Source organism: Somniosus microcephalus, chromosome 10 (assembly GCF_052327205.1).
Source record: "Somniosus microcephalus isolate GS21.2 chromosome 10, FLI_Smic_1.0, whole genome shotgun sequence".
In the NCBI taxonomy this organism is placed as follows: domain Eukaryota; kingdom Metazoa; phylum Chordata; class Chondrichthyes; order Squaliformes; family Somniosidae; genus Somniosus; species Somniosus microcephalus.
In genome coordinates this window covers 164,291,735-164,318,922 of record NC_140996.1, presented here as the reverse complement: position 1 = coordinate 164,318,922, position 27,188 = coordinate 164,291,735, and the positions used below count along the sequence as shown (strand labels likewise).

The following is a 27,188-nucleotide window of genomic DNA, read 5'->3' as shown; positions in this document are numbered from 1 at the left end:
CATCTCCATTGAGTAAAGACCTGTTTAATTGTTCTCTTGTGTCGATCTCTGTTATTCGTTGGAATTCGTTAATTCCTACAGGTTAATAAATGAAAGCCAATATGAATTTGTTAAAGGCAAATTGTGTTTGACTAACTTGATTGAGTTCTTTGATGAAGTCACGGAGCGAGTTGATGAGGGTAGTGCAGTTGATGTGTATATGGACTTTCAAAAGGCATTTGATAAAGCGCCACATAATAGGCTTGTTAGCAAAATTGAAGCCCATGGGATTAAAGGGGCAGTGGCTGCGTGGATACGAAATTGCCTAAGGGACAGAAAGCAGAGAGTAGTGGTGAACGGTTGTTTTTCCGACTGGAGGAAAGTGTGCAGTGGTGTCCCCCAGGGGTTGGTGATGGGAACAGTGGTCTTTTTGATATATATTAAGTACCTGGACTTGGGCATAATTTCAAAGTTTGCAAGTGACACGAAACTCAGCAATGTAGTAAACAGTGAGGTGGATAGTAACAGACTTCAGGAGGACATAGACAGATTGGTGAAATGGGCAGACACATGGCAGATGAAATTTCACACAGAGAAGTGTGAAACGATTCATTTTGGTAGGAAGAATGAGGAGAGGCAGTATAAACTAAATGGTACAATTTTAAAGGATGTGCAGGAGCAGAGAAACCTGGAGGTATATGCAAACAAGTCTTTGAAGGTGGCAGAACAAGTTGAGAACGCTGTTAAAAAGGTACAGTGGCTTTATAAATAGAGGCATCAAGTACAAAAGCATGGATGTTGAGCTAAATCTTTATAAAACACTGGTTAGGCCTAGCTGGAGTATTGTGTCCAATTCTCAGCACTGCACTTTAGGAAGGATGTCAAGGCCTTAGAGAGGGTGCAGAAGAGATTTACTAGAATGATACCAGGGATGAAAGACTTCAGTTACGTGGAGAGACTAGAGAAACTGGGGTTGTTCTCCTTAGAGCAGAGAAGGTTAAGGGGATAGAGCTGTTGAAAATTATGAAGGGTTTTGATAGAGTAAATAAGGAGAAACTGTTTCCAGTGGCAGAAGAGTCGGTAACCAGAGGACACAGATTTCAGGTAATTGGCAAAAGAACCAGAGGCGACATGATGAAAAATAAATGATGCAGCGAATTGTTATGATCTGGAATGTACTACCTGAAAGGGTGGTGGAAGCTGATTCAATAATAACTTTCAAGAGGGAGTTGGATAAATACTTTGTGCAAAATTTTGCAGGGCTATGCATAAAGAGCAGGGGAGTGGGACTAATTGGATAGCTCTTTCAAAGAGCCGGCACAGGCATGATGAGCCAAATGGCCCACTTCTCTGCTGTATAATTCTATGATTCTAACACTATCTAATTCCACCCAAGTGACAGTATCTGAGCTGGTGCCTGGGAATGGAAAAACAAATGATTCATGAGTGAACAGGATCGGACAAAGTCAACATGGATTTACAAAAGGTAAATCGTGCTTGACTGATCTACTGGATTTTTTGAGGATGTAACTGGTAAAATAGATAAGGGAGAACCAGTGGATGTGGTGTATTTGGACTTTCAGAAGGCTTTCGATAAGGTCTCGCATAAGAGATTAGCGTGTAAAGTTAAGGCACATGGGATTGGGGGCAAGGTATTGACTTGGATAGAGAACTGGTTGGCAGCCAGAAAGCAAAGAGTTGGAATAAACGGGTCTTTTTCCGAGTGGCAGGCAGTGACTAGTGGGGTACCGCAGGGATCGGTCCTTGGACCCCAGCTATTCACAATATATATTAATGATCTAGACAAGGGAACTAGATGTAATATCTCCAAATTTGCAGACGACACAAAGCTGGGTGGGCGTGTGTGCTGTGAGGAGGATGCCGAGAAACTCCAGTATGATTTGGACAGGTTGGGTGATTGGGCAAAAGCATGGCAGATGCAATATAACGTGGATAAATGTGAGGTTATCCACTTTGGTGGCAAAAACAGGAAGGCAGATTATTATCTGAATGGCAATAGATTGGGAGAAGGGGAAGTGCAACGAGACCTGGGTGTCCTTGTGCACCAGTCGCTGAAGGTAAGCATGCAGGTGCAGCAGGCGGTTAAGAAGAGAAATGGCATGTTGGCCTTCGTAGCGAGAGGGTTTGAGTACAGGAACAAGGATGTCTTGCTGCAGTTGTACTGGGCCTTGGTGAGACCACATCTTGAGTATTGTGTGCAGTTTTGGTTGCCTTATCTGAGGAAGGATGTTCTTGCTATGGAAGGAGTTCAGCGAAGATTCACCAGGCTGATACCTGGGCTGGCAGGAATGACGTATGAGGAGAGATTGGTTCGATTGGGCTTGTACCCGCTGGAATTTAGAAGAATGAGAGGGGATCTCATTGAAACTTATAAAATTCTGACAGGACTGGACAGACTAGATGCAGGAAGGATGTTCCCGATGGTCAGGGAGTCCAGAATCAGGGGGCACAGTCTAAGGATAAAGGGTAGGCCATTTAAGACAGAAATGAGGAGGAATTTCTTCACCCAGAGAGTGGTGAACCTGTGGAACTCTCTACCACAGAAGGCGGTGGAGGCCAGTTCATTAAATATATTCAAGAAGGAGTTGGATATATTTCTTAAGGCTAAAGGGATCAAGGGGTATGGAGAGAAAGCAGGGACCGGGTACTGAATTTGGATGATCAGCCATGATCGCATTGAATGGCGGAGCAGGCTCGAGGGGCCGAATGGCCTACTCCTGCGCCTATCTTCTATGTTTCTATGTTTCTATGACTTATGGAGGGACCGGAACCCCATAAAAAGGGAGTTCTCCAGAGCAGGTTGGGTGGGTGATGTTTTAAAACAGAGCCGAATAGATTTGGCCTAGAAATTGGGTATAGCCCCGCTTGGGGCGTTAGAATTGGCGCAGCGCAAAGTTTATAGCCAGACGCAACTGATCGCCACCTGGCGCGATATTGGGTTGCATCGCCCGCTAAAGTTGATTGAGGCGCGAATTCAGGCATCACACGGGACTCCTAAGGCGCTAAACTTCCAGCGCAACCCAATATCGGAGCGGACGGGCGCAGCGCAGGTGCTCTCAATTACCGATGACCACGAGACTTCCAGGCGCCGGCCAGCTCTTAAAGGGGTAGGTCAGTCAGCTTCAGCATCCACACTCTGCGCCTTGCAGGCCTCAGAATCGGCGCAGGCCCTTCTCTGGCGCTAAAAACTTGGACCAGATGGAGAAGGTGAGACAGAGAGCAGAGCGCTTCACCAATGAGGCTCTGGAGCAATTGGTGGCCGCAGTGGAGCGCCGGCGAGATGTTCTCTACCCAGACAATGGCAGGAGGCCGAATCATAAGGACTACCGACGAGCTTGGAGGGATGTCTGCCAGAGGGTCAACTCCAGTAGCATGATGACCAGGAGCCCTGCCCAATGCAGAAAGAAATTCAACGACCTCACTCGGGTCGTGAGGGTGGGTGTTGTTTCTGCAAACTTCTGCATCCCTTCATTTGCACCTGACTTTATGGCTACAGGGTGGCCTGTGCCCCATTGGCCATCTGCCAGCAAGCACCCATGGCCCTTTCTGGGCACACACATGCACATTTGACTCAAGGCGTCATGTAAGGGCTCTTCCACCATGGGGGGCATGAGATGATCACTCAGGGCATCATGTAAGGGCTCTTCCACCATGGGGGGCATGAGATGATCACTCAGGGCATCAGGTAACATAGCTTCCCCTCCTTTCCCCTGTAGTCCAAGCTGGCGAGGATTGGAAAAGACCAGCTTCGCACCGGTGGAGGACCTCCACAAGTGATCACTCTCACGGATCTTGAGGAGACAGTCCACCAGATTCTTGGAGGATGTCTGAGTGGTCCTGTAACCACTGCAGCTGCCGACCCCATTGTCGACAGCGATGGTAAGGTTCTCACCTTTTACAACTGTCTCCTACCACTTGTTCCCCCCGCCAGCATGCTTTCTTACTGTGGACCCATGTCATAGCCTTGCCGCAATCTGGCATCCCTTGCTGCCAAGCTGTCCTTTTGCTAAAGCCACTCTTCCACCTCCCTGCTTTCAGATGATGCATCACCAGCTCGGGAGCCAGGCCCTCAAGCTGCCAGTGCCAGTGTCTCCGAAGGCTCAATGAGAAAAGTACTGTCCAACAGAAGGTCAGCAACTCTCTCCAGCAATGATCAGAATGGCCAGCCCAAATGGCTGCAGCTTTTATACTAGTGCTGGCCCCTTTAAATAGCGCCCCCCGAGTCCGAGAAGGGCCTGGGAACGCTCCATCCAACTGTCAGTAATAGCGGCAGGCAGAATGGTTGCGGGCGCCACCGAGTATCCGGTCCGGGGCGCCAAAAAGGCGTTGCACACTGAAATGACGTCATGATCTGCCTGCGCCCGCGGGCGCGTGCAAAGAGTTAGCGCCAGCGCTAAAAGGATACTCAATATGGGAGGTGGTGCTATATTCACTACGCCCGCCCGAAAATTGGGCAGCATGGTGGCATAGTGGTTAGCACTGTTCCCTCACAGTGCCAGGGACCCGGGTTCGAATCCGGCCTCGGGTGACTGTCTGTGTGGAGTTTGCACATTCTCCCCGTGTTTGCGTGGGTTTCCTCCGGGTGCTCCAGTTTCCTCCCACAGTCCAAAGATGTGCGGGTTAGGTTGATTGGCTATGATAAATTGACCCTTAGTGTTAGGGGGATTAAATACGTGGGGTTACGGGGATCAGGTGGGATATGTGTCGGTGCAGGCTCGATGGGCCGAAATGGCCTCTATCTGCACTGTGGGGTTTCTGTGATTTCTGTGATCTGTGACCCAATTCTCGGGCTCTTTAGGCGCTAATCGCTGGCGCTACCAACCGAATTTCTAGGCCTCTGTGTTAATGTGGGAAGGGTTAAGTTCGGAGGTGATGGAGATTTATTATAAAAAAGTATTTTTTAGTGATCACTCAGCTTTGGTTCTTAGAATTAGGAAAAGCAGAGTTAAGATCGGTTCAGGGGTGTGGATTTTAAACAATCAATACCTGAAAGAAATTGCTTATAAAGAAGGGATTATAAGTAAAATAAAGAATGCTCGGAAGGAACCTTTGTTCTTGAAAGAAAGAAGAGTTTGGTGGGACAATTTCAAATATGAGGTAAAAGTTTTTTCGGTACGTTATGGGAAAAAGAGGGCGGCAGCTAACCGGCATCGAGAAGAGAATATAAACAAAAGGTTTACGGATGTCTGTAAAGCAGTTGACGGAGGGGATAAGGGAGCTGAGACTAAGTTCCGGGTGCTAAAGGAAGAGTGGGAATTATTGCAAGCTGAAAAATGCAAGGGGGCCATTCTCCATGCAAAGGCTAGAGATGCATTGGAGGGTGAAAGATGCACTAGATATTTTCTAGAGCAGGAGAAGCTGCGACAGAGATTATCGTTAATTGAAGAGTTGAAGGCTGGGGAGAAGATCATTCATGAAAGTGGGGAGATTTTAGAGGCGGCTAGCAGCTTTTATCAAGAGTTATATACAAAAGAAGACATTTCCAAATTGGCGATGGAGAAGGTTACTGCTTTTATTGAAGAGGGTTTAAAGGAGGATGAGAGAAGCATGTCTGACAAAGTAGGATTAGTGGAAATAAAAGTAGCAATAAGTGGAATGAAGGGGGGGGAAAGCCCAGGGTCCAATGGACTAAGTGCAGAATTTTATAAAGAATTTTTCGAGATTTTAAGTCCATTGCTCTTAGAAGTTTTTAAGGAAATTAAAATTGAGGGAAGCCTGGCCCCATCTATGAGGAGAGGTATCATAAGCTTAGCTTATATAAAAATAAAGGGGATAGACGGGATCTGAAGAATTGGAGGCCCATCACATTATTAAATGTGGATTATAAGATCTTGGCGAGGGTTATGGCAAATCGTTTGAAGGAGGTGTTACCGGAGATAGTTTGGCCCTCAGTCCTATGGAGTCATAGGCCGGGACATCGCAGACTCTGTGGTCTCAATCCGAGATGCGATAGAGCTCATGGAAGAGAGTGGGAGGGAGGCTTATGTATTAAAGATAGATCAAGAGAAAGCCTTTGATAGGGTCTCTCATGAGTTTTTATTGAAGGTTTTGGAAGCATTTGGTTTCAAGGAAAATTTCATTCAGTGGACAAGGATTTTTTATTCAAACATATTTAGCTGCGTTAAATGTAATGGTTTTTTATCCAAGTATTTTCCGATACAGAGATCAGTGAGACAGGGTTGTCCCCTGTCCCCATTGTTGTACACATTGATAGCAGAACTATTAGGTTACATGATGCGAAAGAAACAAGGTGTAGTTGGGATTGTGGTCCCCAGTTCTGGGCTGGTGTCGGTGATACACTAATATGCAGATGACACAACCTTAACATTGAGAAATGGGGAGTCAGTGAGGAAAGCTATGGAGCTACTAACAATAACCAGCCCCAGGACAGTGACATCATAGCACAGAGAATTCGACCCACCACAATTGTCATTAAGCAAAAGGAAAAATACCTGTCATATTGGGCAGAAACAACAAAAACCCAAAACAAACTCAATTGCTACTTGGCCCTAAACAGACAATACAACATGGCTGAATACCTGACCATGGTAAAGGATAGCAAACTGAGAAAAACCTTGACAAGGTACAGACTTAGTGAACATAACCTGGCCATCGAAAAAGGCAGACACAGACAGACCCGGCTGCCAAGAGAGGACAGGATATGCTCTCACTGCAGCCAGGGAGTGGTGGAGACAGAGATGCACTTCCTCACTGCTTGTGGAAAATATCAGGGCATCAGGGAGAATTTCTACCAAAAATTCGCACAAATATGCCCTGAATTCAGAAATTTGAATGACGACCAAAAACTTCCATACCTACTAGGGGAACAGAGAAACTGTGTAACCTTAGCGGCACACTATGTTACAGCTTGCCATAAACAGAGGGACAACCAGTAGACCTAAGAAAAGAGTATATACAAGTTATACGAATGTATATTTATACACTCAGGGATATATCTGTTTATACACTGTATGAATAGATCTGCGTTTATCTGTTCAACCATAAATGTTTTTCGATGGTTTGGCAACATAAGATATACCTTATCATCATGCCAATAAAGCGATTTGAATTGAATTGAATTGATAGTGGAGAAATATTGAAGAGCTTCAGGAGCCAGAGTGAATTATAGTAAGTCCCAATGCCTGGTTGCAGGGAGGGGTAGGGGGGAATGGTTGGGGGAATGTCCCTTTAAGGTGGTGGAGGTTTTGGAAGTTCTGGGGGTGCATATGGGGTGCAAGAAAGACAGGGATGAAGTGGATCGATTAAATTGGGAACCGAAGGTTATGAAAATTAAAAAGATTTTGGGAAGATGGGAAAGAAGGTGGTTGAAAGTGCAAGGAAGAGTGACAGTGGTGCCTGCTCTCCTGCTATCTAAGCTATGGTACTTATTGACGGTGGAGGATATTCCTGAGTGGGCGGAAAAGTCCATCCAAGAGGCTTGTGTGTGGTTTTTATGGGAAGGGAAACCAGCCTTGGTGGCAAACAATACCATCATTGGATGGAGAAATCAGGGAGGACTCAATTTTCCAGATATTGATTTGAAGAAGAAATCCTTTAGAATCAAATGGGTGAAGAGATTTCTTCAGAAGTCAAATACAAGTTTTTGGAAGAGTTGTTTTGAGCATTTTTTAAAAACTAAGTGGGATAGGAGGGTAGGGGATATTGTATATGGAATACAATAATATGTTTTTGAAATCGATTAAACTTCTCCCTAGGTTTTATAAGGGGGTTGTAGAGACTTGGGCCCAATTTTTAAAGAGTGTGCAGTTTATGCCCATGGGGGCTGAGGAATTTTTAGAACGGCCCTTATTTTTGAACAGGTGGGTCAACATCGAAGGAGAGGTTTTATTTAATCAAGCTTTTATAAAAGCTGGGATTATATCTGTGAAAGATGTATTATACGAGGTAATTCCAGGTTGGTTGCCGGAAGCGATAGTGAGGGACATGGTGTGGGAGGAGGATCAGGAGGTAGAGGGAAAAGCAATAGGAATCATGTATGAGAAGATTGTGAGGGCAATGCCACAGGATTGGATGGAAGAAATAAATGCGGAAATCACCAAAGGAAGTAAAATGCGTCCTGCTTTTCCAAGTTTTGTACTGGAGAAAGGGGGAGAGTTGGTCCAATTTTACAACTGTAATACTCGAGATTTCTATGAGGTATTCAGAGAATGGAGATTCAAGACACCTGCTGGTCAGGAGTTTTGGCAGAGTATATACCCACAGCTGGACTTCAACAGGATTTGGAAGGGAGTGTGGGCGAATTTTAAATGCCCAGAATGGATTGAACTGGATTTCAAATTGTCTCATAACTGGATTTTTACCATGGCGGTCTTGTGCAAGATTGGACGAGTGGAGGCGGCAACTTGCCCAGTGTGTGGGACACGGGATGAGACTCTGTCCCATTTACTGGTGTTATGTCCGCAGTTAAATTACTTTAAGTACTATGTTTGACAGTTATGTGAAGCTTTTTTGCTGGGTGGGGACCGAAGAGCGAGAATGGGAATCTCGTGGGATTCAATTTTGAGATGGGGATTGCAGGAGAGTCTGCCTGAGTCTAGCGGAGTGGCAATGAATTTAATATTCAGTTTGGCTAGATTCGTGATTGTGCAAAGAAGGAATGCTCTGTTTTTTAAGGGGAGGAGAATCAATCTAAAAGAGTATTTTAAATATAAGCTAAAAGATCATTATAAGGCTCTGTGGATGTTTTATTCAGAAAGGAATTTAAGGACAGTATTTTACAACCAATTTTTAAAGTACAATCGATTAATATATGTTACAGGAGACAAATTAAACTTCAGGTTTTGATGTTAAAATGTGGTGGCGGAATAGCTGTGCAGAGTGACGGAATTGATTTGTATCATACAATGAAATGATCACGATGTTGTAAATGTTCTTAATGTTCAATAAAGTATAATATTAAAAAAAAAGTGGTTAGCACACTTACCTCTGAGTCAGAAGGTTGTGGGTTCAAGTCTCACTCTAAGGACTTGAGCACATAAAGCTAGGCTGACACTCCAGTGCAGTGCTGAGGGAGTGCTGCACTGTCAGAGGTGCTGTCTTTCGCATGAGACGTTAAACTGAGGCCCTGTCTGCTCTCTCAGGTGGACTATTTCAAAGAAGAGCAGGGGAGTTATCCCCGGTGTCCTGGCAAATATTTATCCCTCAACATAACAAAAACAGATTATTAACACATTGCTGTTTGTGGGACCTGGCTGCCGTGTTTCCCACATTGAAGGGATAATTACAAGTCCTAGCCCTTTTGGGCTATCCCAGATCAGGCGTATTCCCCAGATGTTCACCCTCAACTTAAGTTAGAGATAGCCAAATTCTATAAGACACTTAAATGGGTCTAAAGGTTCAGGCTATCTCTCCCTAAAGGAAAGGAACAACTGACGATGTTACCGTCCTCCAGATAGTACTTTTAATAAGTTGAACTAGACTGTAACCTTCTGGATATTATGAGGGTCTGGAATACCCCCTAGAATTTTGCAACTCCTTACAAAAGAGTGTACAGAATTTGGGTTCGCGAGTTTATATAGAATTACTCTTTGAGACAATTCTAAAAATATATAGTTTTATTTAAGAACCGACATTCAGTTAACAGCTGTCGAATCAGTTGCAACATTAACAATTCAAAATACAGATTGCTTACATTTCTTATTTCTCAGAGATCCTTATTCTCAAATCTTTACATTTCTTATTTCTTACTTATTTCTAAATCCAGAACATCCACCAAAATCAATTACTTTGACTTCCCGAGACTCATAGTTAAAGACTTACAGAGATGCCTCTGAAGAGTTGAGAAATGCTTTGCCCGTTCAGCGAGTTCTGCCTTTCTGTTGAAAAGGTCTTATTTTTATACTCATTTGGCAGTGGTTTCTTCTTTGATGTTCTCTGCTGATGCCAGCTAATTGTCTTTATTGATACCTCTTTTGAATGTTTTCTATCTTACTGTCAATTCAACTACTGCATGCATAATTATTTCTCTACCTTTAGGTGTTCCAAAAACTATCATAAAAACAATGACAGCAATGGTTCCTGTTTGATGCCATTCTTATCGAAGATTCTTCATTCAATTCTTAATATTGGCTTTACTGGTTTTTAGCAGACATTGTGACTCCGTGCTGCTCCAAGTTTAATACAAACACAATGTAATTGCTTGGTGTATCTATTGAAGTCATATCTTCAAAGTCTTGTTGGTATGGTTTTTACTATGTATATATTAAAGACACTTTGACCAGAGTGGTTCATGCATTTCTAGCTATCTCAATTAGTTGCATATTTAATCGTGTTTCCTGTCTTCCAAGTTTAACATAAAAACTATTTGACCAGCAGGTGTTTCTTTTACTTGATGTCATCTTTTCAAAGGCACATGCCTCTTTTAATGTTTGTGTTTCTGTTTTACGTGTTAGCTCTTAACACTTTAAACTGGGCATTCTCATTGTGTTGGTTGCAAACCATAGACCTTTCGGAAGCACCAATAGTTTGCCTCAATCTTTCATTGTTTTAGTATATTTAACTAATTCCCATTTCAAAGCTTGTTTACAACTTTGTTATCAACTGATCTTTATCTCAAGAGCCTGTATTCTGTTTACAGCTTATGTCTCTTAAGGTTTTAGATTTTTAAACCCAGTATATCATGTATTAATATCAGTATTCTGTTCAAATTATGGCGTATCTTTCTGAAACATGGCGTATTCCCTCACAGCATTACAACACTGACTCAACTTGAAAAGTAGTTCATTGGCTGTAAAGCGCTTTGACTCATCCGGTGGTCGTGAAAGGCGCTATATAAATGCAAGTCTTTCTTTATAGCTTTTATGTTAAAAGTTCTATTCAAGTTTATTTTGAGGTATTAGGGATCATCTAAGTAAGGTAGGATAATACCGCAATATAAGCATTTAATTTTGGATGCATCAAGTGCTCCTAGCTCTCCTACAACAGAGATCAGATATCATGCAAAGATATCCGCATTGTCCTGTGTGAAGACGCTTAACCCAATCTGAGATGAGTATCCCTCACAAAATTAAATGGCATAGTGCCTTATTTGCTCGTTTTATTGTTGCTTTAATTGACTGGTGATTTGAGAAGATGGATTATTGTGCGAACTGTTAATAAAGCCTTTGCCTTTCTTCTTAGGTGATGGAGATTAAGGGACAAATGATTCATGTACCTGAATCAAACTCTGTTCTTTTCCTGGGTTCGCCATGTGTTGACAAACTGGAGGAGTTAATGGGACGAGGTTTACATCTTTCGGACATACCCATCCATGATGCTACTCGCGATGTTATTTTAGTCGGTGAACAGGCTAAGGCCCAGGATGGCCTGAAGAAACGAATGGACAAATTGAAAGCAACCCTTGAAAAAGCCCACCAAGCCTTGGAGGAAGAGAAGAAGAAGACAGTGGACTTACTTTATTCCATCTTCCCGGGTGATGTTGCCCAACAACTGTGGCAGGGAAAATCAGTGCAGGCGAGAAAATTTGATGATGTTACCATGCTTTTCTCTGACATTGTTGGCTTCACAGCTATTTGTGCGCAGTGCACCCCAATGCAAGTGATCGGCATGCTGAATGAACTGTATACCAGGTTCGACTACCAATGCGGAATCCTGGATGTATATAAGGTAATTGCACGGAGCACTGTTATTAAGATAGTGACTACTATCTGAAGTTAGGGTGACACAATATAAGGCCATTTATAGAAAAAAAGAGGCTGGGGAATTAAATAAAATAAAATGGGCTTGTGGTCAGGTTGTCAAAAGTCTGAAATGAAAATGCTTGAAATATACAGTGGGTCCATCAGCATCTGAAAAGAGAAAAGATAGATTAATATTTCAGGTACAGACCTTTGTCAGAACAAATATTTCAAACCAAAACAGAAACCTATCTTTTCTCTTTCCAGATTCTCTTGGACCTGTTGTGTATTTTCCACATTCACTGTTTTATTTCAGATAACATTTGCAGTTTTTTTCCCCCCCTTTATCTCCAAGGGTAGATTTTGTGAATTTGCACTCCAGTGCAGAGTTTTGCATGCTGGGAGCACATATTTGGGAATTTGGTACGAGAGATCAGCAAGTCCTACATTATTTTACATTCATTAAAATTAATGGACAGAAAATTTCAGGGGTCCGTTGACCTCCATACCAAAGTGCTGATCCGTGCTCCTGGCACACAAAGCTCCACGTTGAGAGTGCAAATTTGTAAAATCTACTCTCTCAAGTTTTCTGGAATCTGTTGTGTGGACAAAACAATAAATTGTACCAAAATACTCAGCATATGATATCGGGGCAGATTTTCCTCTTATTGTGTTTGGGTTTAAAAGATTACTTTGGTACAGCACATAAAGGGAAATTGTGCAAGTATGTTGCACAGCTGTAACAGAGCCTGCCCGATTTTCTGTCTGTTAATTTAAACTTGGTTAGACTCCATTATACAATGCAATCCTCCCTGCCTGATTTTCCTGTATATGTTGCGCCTAAGTGTTCCTTTACACCCAAATGCAATTCGAGGAAAATCCGCCCTGATTTCTAAACAGTCAGAATGCATTTTGATGATCTCACCTGATGTGACTTACTCAGACTAACCTTGAAATTGTTGTTCATTTTCATTTTGTGCAGGTCTTGGAAGATGTTTTCAAAGGGTTATTTGATGCTTCAGGGTGAATCCTTCAAATCCTCACAAAATCCCTGTTCTAAATTCAGTAACTATTACTGGTCAGGTTACCAGCTACATTCCATATATGAAATTATATTTTGCTTCATAGTGTAATTTTTTTTGTTGGTAACCACATGCTAGTTAAAGCCACATGGCAGCCAAATCCTTCAAATTATCTGACAACATATTTGATAGGGCAATTCTTGGGGTGCAACTCAGTTGGTTGCCTGACTGTAATGTCCTTCTTCCTAGAATTCAGGGTTATTAAGGTGTGTGTGATCTCAGTTGAGCACATCCTATTTTGTGAGATTTTGTGGCATATATCGCAGACTATTGATTAACCTCCTCCTCCCTTATATTTTGGATTTTTTTCAAAAGTGGTTCTATAATGCCCCTGGGGCTCTGCTGCTGATGAACCCCTCCATTTCCATAACACTGAAGCAACAGACAAAGCCTTGTGTAGGCATAACATTGTAGCTGCAGTTATTCATTTCTTATTTGTTATAATTTGCAATTTTATTCCTGGCTGCAGACTTTCTCCAGGGGCTAGAAAAGCACATACTAGCCACTGATTAAATGTGCTGAGCACTGAGCTTACCTGCAGCCAGAAATGGCAGCCTATGTCACTGGCAATAGGGCTTATATTCTCTGACAGCAGTGCTGGTGATTCTTAGTCCCTGTCGAGGCAGCAGTGCTGTCTCATTTGTCGTACAGTGCTATCACTGCTATAACTGCAGTTCAGTTTACTTGCTGCCCTAAACCAATTGGGACCGATGTCCTCACAGAGAGGCTAAGTAGAACAGAAAGGAAGGATTTAAACTGGTAATGTAGAAAAATGGGCAAATCTGAGAGGATGTGGGGAAGAGCTGACAATGTGAAGGCGCAAAGCAGTCTAAAATAATAAGCTCAAAGAGGGGGGCTGGCTATCGAGAGATGTAACATAGGGCAAATAGAAGAGAGGTTAAGGAAAAAGACAGTATAGGAAAGAATGAGAAAAAAATCAAAGGGAAAAGGGTACTGAGGGATATAAAAAGGTTTTGGTTGCAGGTATGCAAATATGCAAAGCATTAGGTTCACTATTTAGAAGGGAAGGCCATGTTTCTGTAGCTTTGACAGAAACTTGGCTTCAGCCGGAGTGAGACTGGGAATGAAATATTCTTGGTTATGAAAATTTTCAGGAGAGATAGAGAAGGAAAAGTGGGAGGAATGGCCTAAATTAATGAAGGAGATGATTACAGCTATAGAAAGGAAAGTTTTTACTGATGGTCGTGCTTCGACAGAGTCTGCTAGAGATAAGAAACACTAAGAGATCTTACCATACTGGGAGTATATTATACACCACCAAATAGGGTGCAAAAAATCAAGAATGAGATTTGTAGGCAATTTATGAGAGGTTTGCAGTGGTAACAGGATTATAGGGGACTTTAAGGCTTAGAAATTGGTTTGCTGGCACCAACTGGGTGCAGGGATCGATCCCTACGTTGGAACTGGTAGGCCCGAGGCCCACCTGATGTTGGGCCTCGGGCCTTATTTACGTCAGACCAGCGAGCTGCAGATCGGTGTCCCCAGGTACCTTGCCAGTGAAGACAATTGGAATTTCGGGCTGCTGCCTTATGGCAGTGGCCCTGAAGTAGGTCTTACGAGAATGGGAGTGATCAGGAGGAGAGGGAGAGGAGTGACTGGGAGACAGGTGGAGCGTCTGAGAGAGGGAGGGGGGCGACAGGGAGAGGGTTGAGGCTTTGATCGGGATGGGAAATCGAAGCAGCAATTAGGAAGGAGGTTGAGGTGGTGATTGGGAGAGGGAGATGAGGTAGTGATTAAGGGGAGGGGGCGAGTGGCTCCCAGTAGTGGCCTGTGGATTTAACATGGAGCTGAGAGGAGCAATCCTGCACCTCCTGGCTCCACATTCAGTTAAGCATTCTTTACAAAACTTATCATTTTGGTGGTGGCCTGCCTCATTGCCTTTTCCTATTTGAATTTCTGCAGGTGGAAACAATAGGTGATGCATACTGTGTCGCTGGTGGGTTACATAGAAAGAGCAGCAGTCACGCTAAACTCATAGCCCTGATGGCGCTGAAAATGATGGAACTGTCTGAGGAGGTGCTGACACCCAATGGAAAACCCATTAAGGTGAGTAATAGTACTAGAGACATAAATAATTCCCAGCCTCTTTGAGATGAACTGTTTTTCCTTTTAACTAATCAGCTTCTAACAGTTTCATTTAGTGATTAGTATAAATAAAAGGTCTGTATCAGCATTGGCTCTACAATTATAGCAAGACAGGATTGTGTGGACTCTTATCTGCTTTAAGCCTAGACTAAAATATCTCATGTATTTTGTTACAATGGGTGACATTCTAGTTTAGTATTAGAGGTGGCATTATTTGTTGCAGATGGACTAGTTACAGTGGAATTGAATGCTGGAAGTGGCACTGGGTCTCTTTGAATAGAATTACAAAACATTAAAGGGAAAAAGTTAGTAATAGGAATATGCTGCATGGTAACCAAATAAGCAAACGGAGGCTGATGCAGTTTTATGAGAGCAGATAAGACAGACGAGTGCCAAGTCTTCAGTAGCAATATCAGGGAATTTCAATCTTCCTGATATTGACTGGAATGCACAAAGAGCATGTGAGTGGGAACTTATATTGTGAGGGACTTGATTAAAATGGTTGTCAAGGAACCCACAAGGGGTCTCCTTACTTAAGGAAGGATATACTTGCCATAGAGCGAGTGCAACGAAGGTTCACCAGACTGATTCCTGGGATGGGGGCATTGTCCTATGAACAGAGATTGAGTAGACTAGGCCTATATTTCCCAGAATTTAGAAGAATGAGAGGTAATCTCATTGAAACATACAAAATTCTTACAGGGCTTGACAGGGTAGATGCAGGGAGGATGTTTCCCCTGGCTGGGGAGTCTAGAACCAGGGTTCACAGTCTCAGAATAAGGGGTTGGCCATTTAGGACTGAGGTGAGGAGAAATTTCTTCACTCAGAGGGTGGTGAATCTTTGGAATTCTCTACCCCAGAGGGCTGTGGAGGCTCAGTCATTGAGTATATTAAGACAGAGATCGATAGATTTTTGGATATTAAGGGAATTGAGGAATATGAGGATACTGCAGGAAGGTGGAGATGAGGTAGAAGATGAGCCATGCATGATCTTATTGAATGGTGGAGCAGGTTCGAGGGGCTGAATGGCCTACTCCTGCTCCTATTTCTTATAATGCAAAATTGGACATATTTCTAACAAAAATGAGGAGAGAATAAGCAAAGTAGAAGTAGGTGAGCATATAGGATCTAGTGACCATAAAATTCAGACGTTCAGGTTAACATGAGGGTAAAAAGCAAAAGGAAGCCAATTAGAAAGCTAAAATTTAAACAAGCTGATTTTATGGGTATTAGAGAATGCATGGAATGGTAAAATAGGAAGAGATACTGAAAGGAAAAATGTTGAAGGGAAGTGAAATAGTTTCAAAAGGATAGTGTTTAAGACGCAAAAAGAACTTATCCCTGAAATAGGTCAGGAACAGAATAAAAGCGTAAGGCCTGTTTGGCTTAGTAACAAAGTTGCGAAAGGCATTAGGAGAAAGAGAAAGCATACAAACTTCTAACTATTCAGGAAATGAACAGGATAGGGAGTATCTATAGGCTGAGGAATGCCACAAAACTGATGAGGACTGCAAAGAGGGATCATTAGAAAAGCATAGTTGGAAACATTAGGAAGTGGTGTCAGAAGACAGAGAAGATGCTGAAGTACTTAACTATTATTTTTCAATACTGTTCACAAAAGATATGGAGGCAAAATGACAGAATTGGGAGTACAGCTTAAAGAGGTAAATGTAGACTGGAACAAAAAAATCACAGGAGAGAACATATTAGGGAGGTTGTTGAAGCTTAAGGTAGTTAAGGCTGTAGCCTCTGACAACTTCCACCTCAGGGTTCTGAATGAATTGGCTCAAACGATTGCATGTCCTCTTGTGGATATTTTTCATAGTTCACTGAACTTAAGCCAAATCCCAGAGGATTGGAAAATAGCAAATGTGACTCCCATCTTCAAAAAAGGGGCAAGCGCAGAACCATCAACGTATAGACTTGTAAACCTTACTTCCACCATTGGGAAAGAGAAAATATTAGGAAGGATAATATAAGGGAGCATCTTGTGGGGTTTGAACTCACGACTTTCTGGCTTAGGGCAAGCATGCTACCACTGAGCCAAGGCTGACAACTATGGCTATATATACACTTATAGTTGCCTATTAGCAGTTTTGTTTGTAATGAATAACTGACTAACTATTTCAGGGTATCCTTTATTTCCTTGGCTTTGAAAATGCGAAACTGGAGTTTACAGGCTTCTGTAGTCTATGTGATGTAATGACTTTCATCTGGCACAGACACGATGGGTCGAATGGCCTCCTTCTGTGCAGTAAATTTCTATGATTCTATGCCTCTAACTGGATTTGCTAGACCAACTAACAAATTTCTCTTGATTGAAACAAAAAAGATTTTTCCTTTTATAATTGAGCTGAAGCTGTTAAGAGAAATGTCCTTTTCAAAACATGGAAATGAACTATATATAAAATACAATAGCACAGATCCCTTTATAAATGTGCCCTTAGGAGCAATAAAAATGTGCTTAATATTAAAGGTCATGATGTATCAGAGAGCCCTATAAAGGTATCATACTGCACAGGAGATTTCTAGTATTATCAATCTCAGTTTACTAGCCACAAAAAGATGAGACGCATGGAGGTAATGTTTCACTTGACTGGGCTGTAGTTTTCCCCATAGGGAGATTCAAAGCAAACCACTTTCCAGTAATCTTTACAAAACATGTCAGCCACCTTTTTATTGACCTTGCAGCAATCAGGAGATTTTGATTATGCTGCCAACTTCACACGAACAATGAACTCTGATTAATAGGGTAAGAAAATTCTAAAATACATATAGATATGCATTGAGGTTTGGTGTAAAAAGGTGACAATTGGATTAAAAAGGAATTGGGTTCCTTTGGAAAGGAATTTGGAGGAAAAATGAGAGGAAAATGAAAGTTCAACTTGGGGAAAATGGATGAATGCTTACTACTGGACTACCAAAGATCATCTTCCTACATCCTCACTTCAGGAAACAGCCAACATAGGTGTATATTTGTACTAGAAACCCAAACACTAGATAAATACCAGACTGCCAGGAAACAAATGACTAACAGCTAGCAGGTACTTTTGTTTAAAATAAATGAGTTATACTGGGAAAAGTACTTGTTGTGTATGTAACCTGTTCCACCTTAAGAGAGCTTAAGCCTGTTCCACCTTAAGAGATGTACTACTTTCTCAGGCTGCTGTAGACGTAATACCGGGGGTGAACACACCGGTATATAAGCACTGTGCAGTAATCTTGTATTCAGTGTAGTCCCTACCTCCAACCAGTAAAGACCTGTTTTATTATTACTGATTAAGTCTGAGTATTAATTACTTGAACAACTCACAGACTTAACACTGGCGACGAGTCAGGTTCTTACCCTGCGGCAGTTATTCCACGGCGGCTTCGTCCACAGACAGGACGTTGAAGAGAGGTTTCAAATCTCACCACCCCACTGGAAGCGACAGGCATTAGGACCCTGAAGCCTCCATCAGCGACTGAAAACTGGAGGACAGAAGACATCCTGCAGCTTCTTTTTCAACCTCGGTGGTGGGTAAGCCGAGCAGCGTTGGCTGCAAAGACAGGGCTGGGGGAAGTCGGAGGTAGAAGGGCCATCAATCGCAATCCCTGATAAGGGCCGCACTCGGGCTGAAAGGCGCAGCGTCGGCAGACACTGAAGGCGCGAGAGCCGCGGTGAAAAGCGCGGGCCATCGATCGCGGTGGAGATAAGGGCCGCACTCGGGGCTGAAGGGAGACGGCGTCGGGGGACGGGTGAAGACCGCCAAGCGTGGGAAAACCGCCATTTTGTGGGCGGAGGACGACGGCAAGAGCGGGAAGCCGCCATCTTGGATAGCAGTAAAAAAAAAAAAATCTGAGAAATTGCAAATCTGATAAAGTACTACAATGCCTAAACACGGGAATATTAGCAACTTTGATAGTGACATCGAAGATTGGGCCATATATGTTGAACGAGTTAAAAATTATTGTAAGGCCAATAAAATTCGTGAGGCTGATAAAGCACTAACATTATTAAATTTAATGGGTGCAAAGACATACGGGCAATTGAAACACCTGTTATCACCAGATGAACCGGCGGATAAGACATTCGATGAGATTGTTACTGTCCTGAAAGATCATCTAAACCCCACGCCGCTGATGCTAGCGGAACGATTTAAATTTTACGACAGAAGGCAGCTACAGCATGAAAGCAATGCTGAATATTTGCTGGAATTGCGTAAATTAGCGAAATATTGCCAGTTTGGAACGGGACTGACAGATGCACTACGAGACAAATTTGTGTGTGGTTTATTTAAACAGGATACACAAAAGCGACTGCTCGAGGAGAATGAGCTGACACTTGAGAAGGCGGTCACTATGGCAGCAGCACACGAAGCCGCAGCGAGAGGCACGGCAGTAATGCAGCTACAGTCACCGGAGCTCAGTGCACACAAATTGGGTGTGAGTTCTGGCAAATGTTATCGTTGTGGAAAGACAACGCATGATCAGAACCAGTGTTGGTTTAAAAACCAAGAATGTAGAACTTGTGGTAGGCTTGGACATATAGCTAGAGTATGCAGGTCAGGGAAGAAGACCAGCAACAAGAAGTCACCGCAAGGAAAATACGCAAAAGTACACAAGGTGGCCGAACAGGAGTCCGATTCAGACGCTAGCAGTAATGAACTGGCTGGCTTAAGCAGTATTGAACTGGCTAGCTTAAGGGTACTCAACGTTGGTAAGGGTGCAGACCTCCAGACAATTTGGGTTACTCTTCAGATAGAAGGAGTCCAAGTAAAAATGGAATTGGACACTGGATTGGCATTGTCGGTCATGAATAAGAAAGATTACAGAAGGTTATTCCAACATATTCCCCTACAGGATACGGAGATTATATTGACAACCTACACGGGACAGAGAGTGTACCCCATCGGGACAATAAAGGTTGCAGTGGCCAACAAGGGCGAAGGAAGTCAAATAATGGACTTATATGTGCTACCGGAGGGAGGTCCACCACTACTAGGCCGGGAGTGGTTTAGAAACATAAATATGGACTGGCATTCGCTAAAAGCCATAAAGAGTGAGAACTCGGTGCAGATAATCAGCCCAGACTCTAGAACTGATGATGGTAAGACCAACCCATGTGCAAAAGACAAAGTTTCAGCACAGAATTCCACTGAGCAACAACAACATAGTTTAACAGAGAATTCTGAGTCTGTCAAGTCTACTGATATGCACATTTTTGAGGGACACTGGGCTCGAACTCAACTCCATTTCAAACTACAACAGCAATTAGAACAAATGATTCGCCGTTTTGAGCAAGAGATGAATGAAATAAAAAAGTTCTTTGTTACAGAGTGGGAGAATCTGGAAAGGCAACAGAAGCAACTGATGGAGAAAATGGAGCAGGAGCACACCAACCATCTGCGTGAGGAGGCCGAACGAATCAAAGCTGATTCAGGTTCTGAAGGTGCATGCCATAATCTGGTGTCAGAAGAGTTAACGGTCAGCCAACTCCTTCATATGCTGAGGGACAAGACTCTGAAATGGGAAAAACTTGAACACGAGCTGCGATCTTCAAAGGAAAAGGGTTCGGAGCTCTCAAAAGTCATTGAGATGGCTGATGTGACGACACAGACTGAAACGACTGCAACAGAGCAGCCATTGGATGCCAAAAGTACGCTGACTCACGTCAATGTAGAACAACAGACCGCTGAAACAGCTGCTCCGGTAGAGGGATTGCATAGTCCGATCAATCAATCTCCAAAGGAAGTTGAAGTATTAAAATCACAAATGAGGTCACTAGTAAACGACTTGCTGAAAGCCCAGAAAAAGCTGGATGCAGAGGTACACATGAAGAAGTCTCTTCAGGAAAGATATCTGGATTTGGAACAAGAGCTGGCTAACGTCCAGCTGGGTATGGAGGAAATAGACGACCCTCTCGCTGACCTGTCGGACGACTCCGAATATTACTATGTCCTGTCCTGCTCAACTTGTAACTTCGACTCCCACCATACAGAAATCATGGAGGAGCACCGAAAGTCTACGGAACATCGGGAGAAGGTGGCTCTACTACGAAAAAAGGAGGAAGAGAAGGAGGAACTGCGCATGCAGCTGGCAGCTGTGGCAGCTGACAATGGAGCCCAGAGAGTCTCCAAGAAGCAGAAAAGGAAAAGTAAAAACAGAAGATGACCCATCTGAACCATTATCACCTCTACCAGATCACACACGTGGTCCCTCCGAACGGAGCCAAATCAGTTCGGAAGTTCAAGCTGTTAAATCCATGAAAGGACTATTGAATGAGTAACGTGAACCGACTACACCACAGAGATTGAATCTGTGAACTGTTTTCCGCAGAGACTGAATCTGTGATATGTTACGTTAAACATGAAGTTATATATGTATATATGTTATTACGCTATGTTAAATGGGGGGGATGACTATAAAGCTAAGAAGGGAGGAGTGTTGTGTATGTAACCTGTTCCACCTTAAGAGAGCTTAAGCCTGTTCCACCTTAAGAGATGTACTACTTTCTCAGGCTGCTGTAGACGTAATACCGGGGGTGAACACACCGGTATATAAGCACTGTGCAGTAATCTTGTATTCAGTGTAGTCCCTACCTCCAACCAGTAAAGACCTGTTTTATTATTACTGATTAAGTCTGAGTATTAATTACTTGAACAACTCACAGACTTAACAGTACTGGTGTCAGGGAAAGGGCAGAAAATACTTGCTTAAAGGGGCAGTAGCACTGTTGGAGGAAGCAAGTAACCTGGGTGACAAGGATGTCAGCTAGATCAAAGAAACAAGTGGAAAACTTTAGGGATTCTGACTTGGGTGTCCTCCTAATGGAGATGCAAAGCAGGAGGGATGAACTGTTTGGGGTTAGGGGCTGACATACCAAGACTGTGCAATGCACTGTGTATGCTACCGGTTCATTTCAAGCCACTACTGGTGCCATTTGTATGAAAAGTCAGTGCGTCAGACAGGTCACTGCAGCCTTGTTTGCCCACATGGTTGTTACTCGGGTGGCTGGGTTCCCAAAAGTGCAGGGCCTCCTTGATGGCACCAATATTGTTACCAGGGCACCAAGCAACAACCCTGTGGCAAATATGAATTGATGAGTATTTCATTCAATCAGCGTTCAGGTGATCTTAGGCCACCACAACCTAATAATATAGGTAGCTGCAATAATTCCCTGACAGCAACTATGATCTTATTGAATGGCGGAGCAGGCGTGAGGGGTGGTGTGGCCTACTCCTGCTCCTATCCTATTTCTTATGTTCTTATTAACTTGCAGTAATTAGAAATCCATTTCAGGGCAGCACCCTCTACAGGGGATCATGGGACCTGCGTGAACTCGGACAGCAACTGTGTATCTCCTTAACCAATCAGATTGAATAATTCTGTTTTAGCAGTCTAAACCAGGAAGTGTAAGTTAGAATAGTTAATTCAATGCCAAATCATGTACAGAAAGCAAAATAAAGGTGGGGAAAGAAAGATGGGATTAACACAGAGAGATAAAAGAGACAGAAAGAAAAGTTTAAAAAAAAATCTCCAACAATAATTAAAATCTGAAGGAATGAGACTCCACACTTGTAAAAGTTAATTTTCCGTGCCAGAGAGGTTGTTTGGCAGCAATTAAGACTTATCACACTGTTAAAAATCCACTTATACTAGAATGGACAGGCTCTAACTTTTTCTGATGAGTTTAGTGGGTAATTACTGCAACTTCATGCGTTCCATATGTTTCAATGGCGAGTCTCTCGGCAAGATACCATTATGGTGAAGCTTCTGGAGGAGCAGGGCAACTCAGACAGCAACTTCCTGGTTTCCGCGTTTAACTGCATTTAAATGTGCGGTTGCCCGAAGTTGCTGTCCAATTTACTCTTTAGTAACGGTGAACGTTGATAGCCTCACCATTATTCTTATCACAAAATCCGGGCCATATATTTGTGTATGCTGTGTTCTGAAAAGGGGAACCCATGCAGCCAGAAGGGCTGGGGGTAAGCCTGCAGCCTTGCCTGCAGGGGAAGAAGAGGAGGAAGAAAGAGAAGAGGACAAAGGAGTAGTGGCCCTGGTTGATGCATGTCCAGGCAGACTGCTGTGTCAAAGACTGATTATTGGGCCAGATTTTGCTGTCAAAATAATGGTGAGGCTAATGGCACTCACCTTTATTTATGCGTAAATGGTAAAGCAACTTCAGGCAAGGGGCAGATGCGCTGTTATATGCGCATATCCAAAAGTTTCTATCCAAGTTGCGGCGCTCTGCCATTAGCTTCACGAAAATGGCATTTCACTGTCTGGCTCACCATTGAGATGCATTGAATGTCATGAAGTTGCTGTATTTGCATGGTAGATATGAACTAAACCTGCTGCAGATATTTAGGGCTAGTAATTACAAGTGTAAGTACACTTTTAATGACATGATAAATGTTAATGTCAGCCAATCAACCTCTCTGGCACGTAAAAGTAACTATTATTGACTAAAGTAGTGGACATGAGAATGTCTATGGATGTTATTTATGTGGACTTCCAGAAGGCATTTAATAAAGTCCCATATAAGAGACTGTTTTCTAAGGTAGAAGTCCACGGAATTGAGGGCAAATTTTGATCTGGTTAGGAAATCGGCTGAGTGGCAGGAGACGAGAGTAGGGATAATGGGTAGGTACTCAAATTGGCAGGATGTGACTAGTGGTGTCCTGCAGGGATCTGTGTTGGCGCCTCAACTATTCACAATATTTATTAACGACTTCGATGATGGCATAGAAAGTCATATATCCAAATTTGCCAATGACACAAAGATAGGTGGCATTGTAGGCAGTGTAGATAGAAGCATAAAATTACAAAGGGATATTGATAGCTTAAGTGAACGGGCAAAACTGTGGCAAATGGATTTCAATGTAAGCAAATGTGAGGTCATCCACTTTGGACCTAAAAAGGATAGAAAGAGGGCGCTAATGGGGCACAAATGGCTTTGCGACTGGACGGGACGCTGATATCGACTCCTGCCATATTCAGCGGGAGTTTTGCAGCGGCACTACTGCGTTGCACCCTGATCTTCTTCACCCGGAGATCGTGACGATATCGCCGCGCGCATCACCCCGGACCCGAAATTGACTTCCGCCCCCTGCTGCAGCGCCGGTGGAAAACACCGACAGCTGCAGGAGGTGTGTGTCGGGCAGCCGGCTGCTTCGAGGGTGATGATTAAAGGCAAGGTGGCCGAGGTAAGTAAAAAAAGACTTACCTTTCTTGTTCCCATTTTTTTCGCGTGTTCCTGCCTGCGATCGATCATCCCAGCATTCTGCTTGAGTGCCGGGCTGATCGCGCGGGATAGCGGCTACTTTGGTGGTCCAGGTAGGTATTTTTCATATTGCAGAGCCTGCAGCGATGGCCCTTCCCTTTAAGGGAGGGAAGGAGCCTTTGAACGTGGCCGCGCTGCACGGCCCAGTGTGCAGTGCTGCTGAAGTCTCTGCCCCGCCTGCTGCCGATTGCACTCCAAGAAGCTTGATTTAGCACTCCACTTCCTTCCTGGAGTGTAAAATTGAATTTTTTTTAGCGTTTAGAAACATTAATGCCTGCCGCTAACTTTCTCAACTTTTAAAATTTATCACCCCAAATGGGGCTGTAATGAATTTCTCCCCCTGGATGCTGGCCTTTATATCTAGAGGACTAGAGTACAAGGGGGTAGAAGTTATGCTGCAGCTGTACAAAACCCTGATTAGACCACACCTGGAGTACCGTGAGCAGGAAGGATATATCGGCCTTGGAGGGAGTGCGGCGTAGGTTCACCAGAATGATACCCAGACTTCATGGGTTAAGTTACGAGGAGAGATTACACAAATTAGGATTGTATTCCCTAGGATTTAGAAGGTTAAGGGGTGATCTGATCGAAATTTTCAAGATATTAAAGGGAACTGATAGGGTAGATAGAGAGAAACTATTTCTGCTGGTTGGGGATTCTAGGACTAGGGAGCATAGTCTAAAAATTAGACTATTTCAGGAGTGAAATTAGGAAACACTTCTATGCCCAAAGGGTGATAGAAGTTTGGAAGTCTCTTCTGCAAACGGCAATTGATGCTAGATCAATTGTTAATTTTAAGTTGGAGATTGATAGCTTTTTGTTAACCAAAGGTATTAAGGGATGTGGGCAAAAGGCAGGTATATGGAGTTAGATCACAGATCAGCCATGATCTCATTGAATGGCAGAACAGGCTCGAGGGGCTGAATGGCCTACTCCTATTCCTATGTTCCTGTTATGAGGGTGGCATCTCATTCCTTCAGGTTGTGAATTGTTTTAGGAGATTTTTAAAATGGCAGTTATTTCCAAATATTCCGAGGAATGTGCAAACATTTTTCTTTTTCTATTCTATATCACTGCTCCCCCAGTACTTGCTCTTGGTGAAAGTGTAGGGTGCAGTGACATGCTCCTGATCCCATGGTGAATGCTCTGTATTTGTAGAGTCATGAGATAGTCCCACCACTACTGCTTGTAGCTCATCTGGTTTGCTGCTGCTGGTCCCTACTTACCTCTTCTGCACTCCTCTGAGGGGGGTGGCTGTGAGGGGTAGATGGGTCCTCACCCTAACATGTGAAGCCTCACTTGTCTCTCCTTCTGCCATACCCCAGTTTCTGGCTGCTCCTTGTGGATGACCAGTGAGAACTGACCCTTGGCCATCATTAGCGTGTGAATCCCACTATCAAGCTGCTCTGAATTTGATACCCTAGCTTCTGTAAACCAGATATATAAGCCTCCTTCAAGTTGGAGACCAAGGCCTCAATAGCAGAAGACACAGTGTTGAGGTTGGCAGGGGTTGGGGGAGGGGAGGGTGGGGTGCGGAGGAAGAAAGAAAGGAAACTGTTCAGAACCTTCCTCAGGATAGAGTCTGTAAAAGGGCAAATTGTAAACTATCGACATTTAGATCAGCCTTGATAGGTCAAATATTACAATTTGGGTCACATTGCACAATGAATTCAGTGCATTATTAAGATAAATGTTCCTTTTGTGCATGCCCAGCATCAGGCATCAATCATTGGCGTGCATCTTAAGAACTGTTAAAATGATCAGATGGTAACTCATGGGCTGCACACACATGATTTCCCAATATGCTTTCTTGGCAGTCGAAGCTTTGTGTCAGGAGTACACAAGGAAAAAAATGTACCCTTATGTTGCTTTTAATATGCAGACAGGTCTGAAAATTCTAACATTTACTTATTTTTTGCACGTTGAGCTTGAAAATTTTGATTGTTGAATTTACATTCTCTTGTTATTTTGTTTAAGAGTCTTTTATGCTATGACTTTATAGAGACCATAATTACTATTTTTGTTAATGATGAGTTCAATTGTTCACTCTTTTGTTAAACATTGTTTGGAATAAATGGAATCCAATTTAAACACTCCGAATACTCCCGTCTACTGAACACAGCTAGTACCCATGAATGTGCGATGAGAGCAGGGAATCTAATTCGATACTCCATGTATGTAAGTGTTGTTGACCTTGTTGTTTTCCCTAGTTTTACTAATGGAACTGTCATGTAAGTGGACCATTTATTACAATTGTCATCTTTTATAGTGCCCTTTGAGATGTTTGTGTGGAAGATATACAAGCTCTCAACAAAAGAGGCTTAATAATTACTAATTTTGTTCTTGAACTGAAATTGCATTGTGAAATCGACTTTTTAAAAAATTTATAATTAAACTACTTGCCAACAAGAAGTGTCAAACTGAAGGACTAGTCTACTAAAGCTAAATAATTGTGTGTCACTTTTGTATTTCATTTGTTCATAGTTTGTGATGCTCAGTGCAGTGTGAATTGATTAATATGTTCTACAGTGCAACTTGCCCTCCCTCCTCACATTCAGTGAAAATATTCAAGGTCAAACAGAACAGAGAACAGCAGCAACAGCATGCGGTGATGAAACATACTGAAAGTGTCTGGGTAACGCAGTATCTTGTGTCATGATAACCCCAATTGTAAAACGTTGAGGCTGAAATTCCTTGGGAGACAATTCCCTTGGTGTCAGTGGGAAGGAGCCAAAATAGCATGGGGCAAGCAGGCAAAAGCTGCACTGTGACCACCTCTCCGACACCTACCTACCCCATGCAGCTGTACACTCTGGGTCCTGCCTGTCATTGGTGTGTGTGTATGGGGGGAGGGGGCGGTTACCTATCCCACACCCATCCCTGGCTATGTCTTCTTCACCCCTCTGTGTTGGGGATGATCTGTCACTTTCTTTTTAAAGATTTCAGGGCATTTCTTCGGGGGTTGAGGCCACGTTCCCAGCCTGGGGCCCACATCTGCTTGTGTGGAAGCAGTTATGTCTCAGCTCACTGGACACACCAACCCCCACAGATAAGCTGGGTCCTGACTGAGCTTATGAAGCAGAAACTCCCAAACTAGAA

The 27,188-nt window shown here is 43.2% G+C and overlaps 1 protein-coding gene across 1 annotated transcript in view; it reads left to right on the top strand.

Annotated features, from left to right (window-relative positions):
- gucy1a2 (guanylate cyclase 1, soluble, alpha 2) overlaps positions 1-27,188 on the top strand; it is a 366,843-nt gene that overhangs the window by 292,197 nt on the left and 47,458 nt on the right. The window contains exons 5-6 of the mRNA XM_085999072.1: positions 11,140-11,625; positions 14,642-14,785. Of these exons, the coding sequence (XP_085855198.1) occupies positions 11,140-11,625; positions 14,642-14,785 (630 nt within the window). The remainder of the gene's footprint in view (positions 1-11,139; positions 11,626-14,641; positions 14,786-27,188) is intronic.